Source organism: Elgaria multicarinata, chromosome 3 (genome assembly GCF_023053635.1).
Source record: "Elgaria multicarinata webbii isolate HBS135686 ecotype San Diego chromosome 3, rElgMul1.1.pri, whole genome shotgun sequence".
Lineage (NCBI taxonomy): Eukaryota > Metazoa > Chordata > Lepidosauria > Squamata > Anguidae > Elgaria > Elgaria multicarinata.
In genome coordinates, this window is record NC_086173.1 from 123,525,849 (window position 1) to 123,538,265 (window position 12,417).

The following is a 12,417-nucleotide window of genomic DNA, read 5'->3' on the forward strand; positions in this document are numbered from 1 at the left end:
CAGGAGCATGCCCTCTGATGACCTCAGCGACTGGGGAGGTTGGTTAGGGAGAACGCTCTCTCTCAGGTATCATGGTCTCATGTTGTTTAGGGCTTTGTACTATCTGGTTGAGTGAGTTCTAATGGAAGATGTCTTGGCACAGAAAAAGCTTTGCCACCGTTTAAATAGGTCTGTAAAAATCATGAATGGAGTTTTGGTTGTGAATAGAGCAGAACGGTTTGTTCTGCCTTGCAGCGTAAAAACCCAGGCAGCTCCCAGTGAAATATAAATAGACAGCACCAACAGGCTGAATGATGTCAAGGATTTTTTTTTTAATGAAATGTACAAGTTGTCCGTGGAGCCCGAGCTTGTTGCTAGGGAACATTATCAGTGGTGTTAGTTGCAAATTGGTTTGAGTGCCTGTGGCAGAAGAGTGATTCATAAATGTTATAAATTATAAATAAATAATAGTTAAGAAGGGATTAAATAGGTTTGGGGTGTGCAAGAGGTCCTCGTACCGAATTTGTCAAGTTAGGTTGGGAATGCAGCCGTGTATATCCAGCAACTCTGGCTGTATGTTCATGTCATGCTAAGTCATAGTTTAGCGTGATGTACATAGTTTAGCAAGAGTTGCAGGGAGTCTCCAGTTTGCACACTCTGACTCCTCCCATGGTGTGGTGGCCATTTTTCCCCTAGATATTGGATTGAAATTTTATAGATGGAGCATTTTTTCTTTACCTTTTTATATTTAATTTTTTATGACATTGCTCTATTTTGCATGTTCTCTGTTTTGGCCTTCCTTTTGGAAGGGAATGAAAAGAGAAGAAATTGAAATGAGAGGATGGGCACGTATAGCTTGTCCTACAAGACATTGGCTTCCTCATTGATAATGTAGGGTATAGGGGATGCACTTTAATTCAGTTCTGAGAACTATAGTATCTGTGGCAAGATCCTTCATAGCTCTTTACTCGCCATTCCCCAGAGTTTGTAAGGTGTTTGGGATTACAGTATCATAAAACTATGTTGATGAATCATGAGAAACAGTGTTGTACCCAATTGTACCTTTCTGTGAATGGAAGAAGCCCTGTCCACAAAAGGGCATTTCACCACACGGATGCCTCCCCTGGCAGATCTGGTGGAGGTGATATTTGCTGATTTCCCCATTTGTTCTGCATCCCTCTCTCCTGCTCCATTCTCCACACTGCTCTGGAGGGTCCACCAACCACCTGGAGAAGATTTTTTGTGGGGCACAGGGTGAAAATAATTTCTGTCTGCTAACAGAAAAGAAGAGGCAATCACTAGATCAAAAGCCATTTGACAAAGAGAAGGGCACAATTGAATTCTTTCCACAAAGAAGTAGTAGCAGTAGTGTTACTGCTATCAGGCCTGATGTGTTTATATATGTGTGTAATATATATTTGCAACACAGGGTAACAGCAGAATAAACCAAACCAAACAAAAGGGAAATATTCATATCATGAACCACACCAATATACAGTAATCATTAACCTTTTTTGAGATTCATGTGTCTGCTGCTCAATGAGTTGATTGTTTTTTCTCTCTCTTTCTCTTGCATTCTCTGGTTAAAGTATGTGGTAATAAAAGCTTTTAGTGTTATCCTAAATTTATTGAGAGTTGGTTGTCCTTTGCCATGGGATGACAATGATAAATGTTTCTAAGTCTTATTTCCACAGAGGTCTCTCTATAGTACTCAGAACAGGTGCTAGCATTTTTATTTTGACAGTTTTTTGAACATTTGTTGATTTTTGTTATCACTTGATGATGTAAGGAATTATATATGCCTGGAACGTGCTTTCCCTCTGGAATTCTTAGAAATATGGCTGTTTTGTATAATGTGGTTTATTTTTATCTAGGCATCATTCAGTTCAAAAGAGTCTTGGAGAAGATTTTTGTCTCAAAAGATTTAGCTATTGTAGGTTATTAAGCATGACCTTGGCAAGGTGTTGTTACGTTAATTCAACAGCAGTTAGGACGTTCAGCTCATCTGCAAGGAATAGGGATTGTTTATTCTTTCAACTGCTGGAAGGGAAAAAATATGTTTTAAAGTAGCATTTGAGTGGGAAAAGTATTTATGATTCTGGATTCCACAGAAGGTGCTAACTTTCTGCAGGAAAATATGTGTAGGATAGGCTGTCATGTGCAGATTCTGGAAAAGCCTCTATGCCTCGTAGGCTCAATTTGGACATCATGTTAAACCAAAGCTCCTATGCTCCAAAAACGTTTCTTCAGTCCTTTCTCCCAACCTGTGAAGAGCTGGGGATCAAGGCAGCTGGCACAGTGACATTGGGGATGGGACCAGCATGTGTGGCCCCCGCTCCTCCCCCATTTGCTCCTCCACTCAGGGCCAGTGTGTCCTTCGTGTGACAGTCCAATCCTGTGGGACTAGGGAGCTCATCTGGGTGCAAAGTGAGTGTTAGTGAAGGGGGTAATGCAGAAAGTTTAAAAGGAAATACAGAGGGTTCTATCAGGTAGTTAAACCTGTATCTTTCATTGTATACAAATTGGAAGGCTGGGGCACCCAGACTTGGATTGTGCGTTATAACTGAATGAAATCCTGTTTCATTATACATTATACATTGATTATAATCATGTTGTGTAGGGAGTATTCCTTCAATAATCAACCATAGAGTTTACTATTAACCCACCATCAACTATTGTGTTGTCCGAATGCAACCATTCCCTTTTAAGGCAGAGTTTTATGGGGTGTTCTTGAGCGTAATTAGATGGGAGAGTAGGGAATTGCTTGAAGGTTGGAACATTAAGGTAAGAGGGAGGTGGAGTTTGTTGGGGAGTGGAATATTGGTGAAGGGGCTGTTGCACATTAAAGTACATAATGGGTCTAGGATCAGGGTAGAGGGTGGATGGTGTTCTAAGATTAGGAATATGTTTAGGATATGAGATCTCCTTTTTTGAACGTTTCTGCGCAAAAAATGAAAAAGAAAAAAGTAATAATTCCCTCACCAACAAACTTGGGTTGATATTTGTTTTCCATTCTGTCACAAATAAAATCTGTAAAATCATTAATCCTGTTCTATCTCCCGTGGAGTTCATGTTTGAAGAGTTAGAACACTCACTTTGACAATGGTTCAGACAGCCTTGAGAATACTGTCTTAGGGATGTGTGATTGTGGAAGACAGGCTGTGCAATAGCACTATCTCTCTGTGGAATCCTGCCTTTCCCAGCCTGGTAATGGTTCTTCAATCCGAACATGCAAGAGGATCGTTCCGCTACAACCCTCACTTGTCATGTTCTTTAAATAACTTTTATTTTGTGTGCGTTTTAACATAAGCTATATGATTGTCAAAAGAAATATGATATAATTACCCATCAAAACTCCCATCTCTACCAGAATCTTAGGAAAAAAGATTCCTGTCTTCCTGACAGGAAATATATCTGCACCTGCACTACGGAGTACAAAGATGTTGACGATTAAAATGATGTAATTAACATGGTCATCAAGACTGTTTTCAGATATATTTTAAGTTTATTTTTCAATATGACTTTAAGACTTGGCAAGAAAACACAATTCCAAAGGGAAAGCATGTTCTCTCTTGCTGTACAGCTGGAAGATAATTTAGTTTCCATCTAGCAGGGGATAACTGTTGAACTGGTGACATTATTGCATTTAGCTCAGAGGCTGTCAAACTGTTTGTCAAGGTGCGTGGATGGAAGCATCTATTGTGATGTTAAAGTTTGGTCTCATGGTTGCTGATGGCATCATTACTGTGCCATAGTAGAATATTACTAGCTAATGGCTTCTTCCCATACAAACCTACTTGACTCTGATTGGGTTCAGACAACACGATAACCAATGGTGGTTTAAATAGTTGATGGTTAACTAACTATGGTTTAAATAGTTGATGGTTAACCCACCATGGGTTATCATGTTGTGTGGAGGTGTGTTTTTTAACCAATGGTTGGCTATTTGGCCAAAATAACCAGCGTTGTGCAGAGTTGGCTATTTGAACCACCATTGGTTATTGTGTTGTGTGGAGGGTACAGTTGGTTATTTCCTAGGCCATTGTTTGTTATTTCATCAGCTGCAAGGCAAGAGTGGTCAAAGTGGTGGCTTCTACTCTAGTCCAGCTGGCAGGATAGATTTTCAGCAGCAATAGCAGATGGGATACTAGCAGGAGGACTGAGGTGGGAGAAAGGGCAGGGGATGAGTGAGTCAACTCAGTATGGACTAATTGTCAACTCAATGCTGATCCTAATTCACACCACAGTTGATTATTGTCATGGTATGTGGGGAGTATCCCCTAGATGAACAACCGTTGAGTTGATTATTACCCCACTGTTGACTATCGTGTTTTCTGAACGCTGTATCCCTTTCAGAGGTGTGAATGGCGGGCCTTCTCTGTCGTGACTCCAACTTTAGGAATGCCCTTCTCAAAGAAGGTCATGTGGATTGCATTCGGACAATACAATAGTCAACTGTACATTTAATTATCAAGGGGGTATTCCAACACAACATTATTATAATCAACCATGGTGTGGATTAAGGCCAGCATCGAGTTGACTATTAGTCAACGGTGTGTTTGACACCCCCCCCCCACCTTGTCTCCCCCCTCAGTTTCCCCGCTGGTATCCCATCAGGTATTCTGAGTTCTGCCAGTTTGACTAGAGCAGCAGCCGCTGCTTTGGTCGCTCTTGCCAGAGGACTCTTTAGTCGTCAAAAATAACCAATTGTGTGCGACAAAATAGTCAACAGTGCCCAACACACAACACGATAACTAACAGTTGTTCAAATCAACTCTGCACAGCGTTCGTTATTTGTGTTGGTTATTTTGGCTAAATAACCTACTGTGGTGTAAAAATGTCCTGACAAGCGACACAATAACCCACTGTTGGCTATTAAACCCACTGTTGGCTATCGTGTTGTCCGAACCTAGTCATAATTTCATCTTTTGTCACACTCTGGTGGGCAGTAAAACATATCTCTGTGGCATTTTTCTTTTCATCATTATCTACTGTTTTCTACTGATATTTGTTATTGTTTGCCAATTAAAGGGGTTTAGTTATTGCTTCTGTTCTTCCAGTCTAGTCATCCTGGAAAAAAATCCATATAATTGGACCCTGCCTGCTGCTCCAGAGCCTTGGAGTTGACTTACTTGTCTAAAATACACTTTACAAGTAATGTCAATGAACGCTGGACCAGAGGACAAGTCTCTTTCAGCAGGCTTTGAGATGGCATGGGAAGGCGGACAGACTGCATTTAATAATGGTGTTTTGATGTTACTATCTTTTAAACATTTTATTGCTGATGTATGATGATGTGTGACTTTTTTATAGTTTAAACATATTGTTGACTCATATGTTTGAATTTCTGTTTGAAATAGGAAAGTGGGATAGAAATACTTGGAATATATAATAACTAATAAATACTGCTAACTGGCACTTGAATGCCTTGTTCATACTAATATATTTCTCTGTAATAGTACCATATAATAATAGAGAGGGTGCCCAGCAGTACTCAGCCTCTGGTGTTTCGTATACTATCATGGAAATAAGCAAATAGATTTTTTGAAACTTGAATTCCATTCTTTACATCTTACCCTCACTTACCTGACAGAACTGTTGTGAGGATAAAAGTGGAGGAGCTTGAGCTCCTTGAAGGAAAGATGGACTAAAATGGACTGAATAGTTACATTAAATAAATGCTTGATGTTGGGAACAGGAATGGTAATCTGGTTGGGAGATGATGCAAGTGGTGACCAAACTTTCAGAGTACTGAAAAGGCAGGTCTGGAGGCAAAGTATTTCTTATGGACCAGCTTAGGAAAAGTAATAGACTGGCTTCTATCTACCAAAACACTCATGTTTTGACCTACTGTAACTTATTTGAGCTTCACTTGTAATGCATTTTTCCTAGATTAGCTATATTGTAGTAAAAGCATGTTCGCGTGTGCTACAGGAAGCCCGTTTTGATATTTTCTCCTTGTTTTTTTTAAAATTCTTTCAGCTCTGGCCACACGAGAAAGTTATTGCCGAAAGTGGTTTACAATTTACTTTCTGACCGTGATTTGAGGAAAAGACTGAAGGACTATGGGCTATCCACCCAGGGAACAAAGCAACAGCTTATTAAAAGGCATAAAGAGTTTGTGCACATGTATAATTCACAGTGTGATTCTTTAAATCCCAAATCAGGTATGAAGGTGAATTTCAGGTAATGTTTTACTTGAAAACAACTGTTGTCTTACTGGCATTTTATTTATCTACAGTTTTAAACAAATGTAAACTTAACCTGTTGATTAATTACTTGTCTTTGTCATATTTTGTGTTAGAACCTCTTCCTATGAAATAGCTGCCATGTTGGAGGCCATTTGAAATTCCATTTGCATGGCAGCTGCTCTGTGAAAAGCAGCTGTTTGTGTGCAGTGTGCTTGCTTTCCACATGAATTGGGTTTCTTTTGCACCACTGGGAGAAATATTCACAGTGGTGATCAGACAAATCATATGGCTAATCTATGCTGTGTTTAGCATCTGCCACATAGGTACAGCTTCAAATAGCCTCTTTGTAGTGGCTGTCTGTGGTGTGAAGATGGCCTTAGTGACTTGACTTTTGCTGATGTCTTTATTTGCCCTTATTCACACTGGGTGGAAATATATATGTGGTTATCTCATTCTCTTTCACTAGAGGTGCTGTAGGTCTTTCTCTGCTAGGATATAGTTCTTCATTTCAAAAACAATATATATATATATATATATATATATATATATATATATATATATATTACGGCGATCACCCCCCTCTCTCTACATAAGACTCTCTCAGGACTATCAAGTACATTTTAAAAGTGTGAAGAATGTCTAAAGAGAACTTAGCAGGGGAGGGCCTGACTCAGTTCTGACAAATAATTGTCCCATTAGAGTTGAAAGCAGAGGAATCCTTTCCGCTAAAGGTCAATATGACTTTAGAGTTAGAATGGGAAAATATGACCAAGGGGAATAAGTATTTTTCTACAGCAAAAGAGGAAGACAGTCTGACAGGTTACCTCTTGTTATAACGTGATTGTCCTGTTTCCATTAGTCATAGTTAACAACAGATGTGTCTGTTCTTAGTGTTTTGATGAGACTTTTTAAAATGTTAGCAAGAACTAGGGGAAATACAATTGTTCAGAAAAAGGATTGTGTGAACATACGAAGAATCCTGCTGTGTCAGACCAAAAATTAGTCTAGTCCAGCACCCTATTTCTTATAGTCACAGCATATAGCCATCATGACTAGGAGACATTGATAGCCCTATCCTTCATTAATTTGTCTAATGTCCTTTTAAAACCATCTAAGTTGGTGGCCATCACCACATCTTATGGCAGCGAATAATGGGCTGTGTGATGAAGTTCTTCCTTTTCCCTGCCCTGAATCTTTTCTTTTGCCTTTCTTGGGAATATTGTAGTCTTGAAAGGGTGACTAAAATAATTCATTAAATAAATCTTCCACCATTCAGGTGAACAGCACTATCCGTAGGCCGTGGGGAAGTGCTTGCTCTGGCAATGAGGTGGGGTTGTGTGAATCACCCTATAGTTAAAATTACCAGTTTCAGATTTGGAACTAACATTAACCTGCACTTAATTAAAAATGGAAACAAAAGTGTGTGCGGAAGGGAGCACACAGCCTTAGGTTTAGAATTGTGTCCACTCTTATGACTTATATTGATATCTATCAGGGTTTTGAGTCTCCAGTTCAGTCCAGATTTTTATTTAGGCCAGGAGATATTTTCTAACTCTTTAGGCATGAATTGTTGACAAAACACCACAGTGTTGGATTTATTTCTGAAATCTTTATTTATGGAACAATCATTTTACAAAGTACCAGATTCCTGATGGAAGTAAAGTTTGGGTTTCATTTTCCCGTGAGAAAAATCCATAGGCTCTAGGGTAATAGTTTCTACGTATGAAAGGCTTAAGACCATTCAAACAAAAACACGATCCATTTGTGATGCCAAAAAAATCTTGTTTTGTAACACACTGTAAATTGTCGTTCCTTTTTCTTGGTTTTATGAGCAATTTATTTTCAGAAGGCCAGGGGGAAAAAAGGAGCCATGTCAATAAAATTCTGGGTAGTACTAACAGGGAAGAACAGAGTATCAAGAACACCGTCTTCTTTTTTGTTTGTTTATTTAATACTTAGAATTATGTATCTACTTGTGGCAGTTCAATCTGCATTTTTTCCTCCATTCTTGATGTATTTGATATCATAACAACTCTGTAAAACAGATTGTGGAAAACCTGGTCTTAGGATGGTACCCTGTACTCTAGGGCAATCCTATCCCTAACACCAAATGGGGAGAACTTGCCTAGAGTGGGATTCTCTATTCTAGGGCAGTCCCATGGCGATCACCAGATGTGGAGGACAACTCCCTCTCTTCACTTTGGCTGCCACCATCAAACTACATCCCTCTGTTTGAAATGCACCTTTTCCCCTAAGGTACCTGGCCATTAAGCATGAGACAAAACAGGTCAGAGACACTAGAAAAGTAAAGAAAAATGTAGTATTTCATTAAAAAGAAACAAATCAAGAATGCATATTTAAGATTGCTGTTACTATTTTAAAACAGTACAATTACTTAGAAGCCCCATTTCCAAACCCTAATCAAAGTCAGGCCAATTCCCCTCCCAAAGCTCCACCTCTTTTTCTCTCTGGTAGGGTTCAACCTCCTTCTGAAGCCTTCCCCGAAGTCTTCAGTTTGGTTTAGTAGCTTCTATGTCTTTAGATCACTGCCAGCAACTGATGCTCAGGCTTCAACTCTTTCCTCTGAAGGCTGCTCCAGGAGTCTTCTTTTCCTCACTTGCAGACCTTCTTCAGCTTCTGCCTCAAGTACTCTTAGCTTGGCTTCTCAGACTTGTGGCTGCTCTTCTTCTTTGCCAATGTCTTCCTCTCCTGATGAAGTCATCTCCTGTTTATTCTTCCTCAGGCAAACTCTTCTGTCAGACCCCCCTGCTGACAGGCCCTCAACATGTCCTTATATTTGCTCCAGTCAGAACTTTTCATCCAATCAGCTTTGGTCAACATTCGATCACACTGCCCAGGTTTAAACTTAGGATCAATGGGCATCTTTAGAATGTTCATTTATTTTCCGATCAGGTAATACCAATTTCAATCCTACCTTTTAATCCATATATAAAGACAGAAACCTGGCTTCATTTCCCTTATTTTCCTCTCAGTATAAACAGTAACTGCCATTCCACCAGCATGCCATATTTTCAATGTAACTCTTCTCAGGCACAAGCCTGGAGTAAAAGGCATACATTTTTCTTCTATTGTTAATCCATTTTATTTATTTATTATTTATTACATTTATATCCCACCCTTTTTCCTCCAAGGAACCCAAGGTAGCGTACATCATAATCCTCCTCTCCATTTTATCCTCACAACAACAACCCTGTGAGGTAGGTTGGGCTTAGAGTATGTGACTGGCCCAAAGTCACCCAGTGGGTTTCCATGTCCGAGTGGGTTCTAGAACCCGGATCTCCCAACTCCCAGTCCAACACCTTAGCCACTACACCACACCGCACATTTAGTCCTTCAGTCATTGAAACAGAACACAACCTAAACTTTTACCTCAGCTTTATCTCTGTCTCTTCATGCACAGCGATGATATTTTCATTTCACAGATAGGAAATGGTAATCGAAGGAGAGTGATTTGCCCAAAGTTTTCATCTTGTGAGCTGATTGCAAGGCAGGGATGCAGAATCTGGCGTTTCAGGCTCAAATCCCACATGCTATTCACTGGGGCATGCTGACTTTCTGGCAACTTTTATTTCTGTGCTAACTATAAGGGTAATACTCAAATGAATAGTAGAAAATATTGATCAAAGGAAACTGAATGAACAGTCACCCACATGTGTTGTTCAGGCACATGTTTTCCTTTTTCCTATTTGTTTTGGCTCTATTGACTGTTGCAAAATATTTTCGTGCTGGTACTGACATCAACATTAAGCATGAATGCTCGTAGGCGTAGTTCTCCCTTGTTTGGAGAACATTAGATGCTCCTTAGGAATAAAGGAACCTGCCTTATACCAGCTCATGTTAAATGCCCCTTTAATCTAGTATTTTCTACTTTTTAGGCGAAGGGCTGGCCAGGATCTCAGACAGGACTTTCCCATCATCTGTTCATTTATTTTATATTTATTTATTCTATTTATTTACCTACCTAGAAAGCAATCCTATGGCCCCTAGACAGCGTCATACTTTGGATTCATGGAGCCAGGAATCTGCGGTTCCCTTCCCCTTGCAGTTGGGGCAGAAAGAACCCTGCTAACTGGAGAGGCTGGGATATGAGCTCTCCAGTTTCCTTCCCTCTTTCTCTGATGTGTCTCAGATAGATGGGCAAAAAAGCCAGTCTAGCTGAAATGCAGAGCGGGAGGGTCAGTGGAGGAGGTGATTGCCTCCGCTGCTCCTTGCACTCTGCACTGGTTCCTCATAAACCTCCCGAGTTCAGAGGCTTACGAGCATCGGGAATGGAACGAATGGGATTGCACCGTTAATTTATTTACTTACTAACTTATACTTACCTGATTCTTTAAGTGGGAATCCAGGGATTTAACGTGGGACCTTCTGCATGCAAAGCATGCTCTCTACTATCTGTGGCCATTCCCCACTTCAGACTGCATGTGGGGGCTCACATGATTGACACCACTTTCTTTCTCACATGCACGTCCACCCCCCTTTTCATCTAGTTCTCCTTGACCTGCTAGGTTTAAAAATGTAGAAGAAATTATTTTGTATAGATGAGCAATCAATTATGTGAGCCCCCACTTGTAGGCTGAAGTGGTACAGCCCAAGTGTATGACCTCAGTGAAAGCTCGCCCATAGTCAGGAACTAGAAACTGGACAGAGCAGGGGCGAACAAAGAGTGGCTGTAGATGATCAATAGTCTTGCATGACTCATCTGTTGCTGTATTGCACCAAGTCGGATACAGGTGAGGCATTGCATGGTGGGATGGTCCCCTGCATTAAAAAAGACAGAGAAATCATTGCATATTCAAATTAGAATTCCAGAGATAATGTTCTAGTTGATCTTTCTCTCTGTTGATTGTGCAGGGAGATTTTTTCTTTCATTTTTCATGAGAATGTTAAGCATTTTATCTTCCACCTGAAGTTTCAAGTGGTACAATCCAGCAAAACATATAGCTCTCAATGTATTTATTCTTTTAAAACATTTCTATACCACTGTCACGTGAAAACATATCTAGGTGGTATACAAAAAAACATAAGATACAAATATAAAATATAAATATACAAAAACAATTCAAACATACTAAAAACATAGCCAACATTAATCAGCTAAAAATCAGAATGACAGGCATTGTAAATCATCAAGTGTCAAAGTGAATTTTTAAAAAAAGTCGTCAGTGCCTAAATTGCATCAGGGTTGGCACATGTTTTATTTCAGGAGTGGGGATGGTATTTTACATTGTATGCTGTTTGCTTCTATAAGGGCTCATTGGTGTGGTCTTCACTCCTCATTGTCAAGAGAGATGGACAAAATTTTCCTAAAATTCATGACTGCAATCTAGATTTTTCTTGGTCTATGAAGAAGAAAGTTTTGGTTTATGAAGTATTTTTTTAAATCAGCCCCCTCCCCCCCCCCATTTAACATTTGTTTAAAAACTCCCATCTTGGAACTCATTAAATGGGATACAGAATTGTAAATGGTTGACATATTCAAGATTTCTGCAACCTAGTAATTGCTGAGTTAATATTGGTTTTGGGTTTTGTTTTTTTCAAAACTGGATGTTGATGCTATATTTTAATACTATAAACTGCCTTGGAATCTTATGATGAAGGTAACATAAAGTAAATAAATAAGTATCTTTGTGATCCACTAAGCCAAAAGCAGCCCATAAGCCCTGATTTGAGGCCTGCCGAATGCTTGAAATCACCCACCTTTACAGCCCCAGACTCTTACTGAGGTGATGGTAGGTTGCCATATATGATTTTGAGCTGTGCTCGCCTTGGTGAGTAATATGTTACTTGTAGAGATGCGCAAACTCACCCATCTTGATTTGAAAATAGTTCTTTTTAAGCTTTGTCAAAAAGAAAAAACAGCTTATTCTGTTAATCTTCAACTGTCCCTAGCTTTCCTTGTGGTTAGTGTTCTGCTTGTGCACCCTCTGCCTTGCCCCTTACAGGTCTTTACCCTGAAGCCCTGGTAAAGTATAATTCCCAGCATAACTTAAATTGAAAGGTATCATGACTTGATCATAACAAGCTTGCTTTCTCTGAACTGGTCTCTGTGTAGGTGCTCCTGATGCCACTGCCCCTCCCCCTCACTCCAGTTTGAAAACTTGGCAAGCAAACCAGAAAGAGTGATTAAATATCTTGATCTAAGTGAATCAGTCTATCCTCCTGTTTCCTCCCAATCTCTCTCTCTCTTTTCTTTTCTAAATTCCCCTCCAGTGAAAGAAGTACTACG

At 39.8% G+C, this 12,417-nt stretch overlaps 1 protein-coding gene across 1 annotated transcript in view; it reads left to right on the forward strand.

The window, feature by feature from the left end:
* Positions 1 to 12,417, forward strand: part of RAD18 (RAD18 E3 ubiquitin protein ligase) — a 136,633-nt gene that overhangs the window by 24,576 nt on the left and 99,640 nt on the right. Inside the window, exon 7 of the mRNA XM_063121492.1 lies at positions 5,962 to 6,146. Coding sequence (XP_062977562.1) covers positions 5,962 to 6,146 — 185 coding nt within the window. The remainder of the gene's footprint in view (positions 1 to 5,961; positions 6,147 to 12,417) is intronic.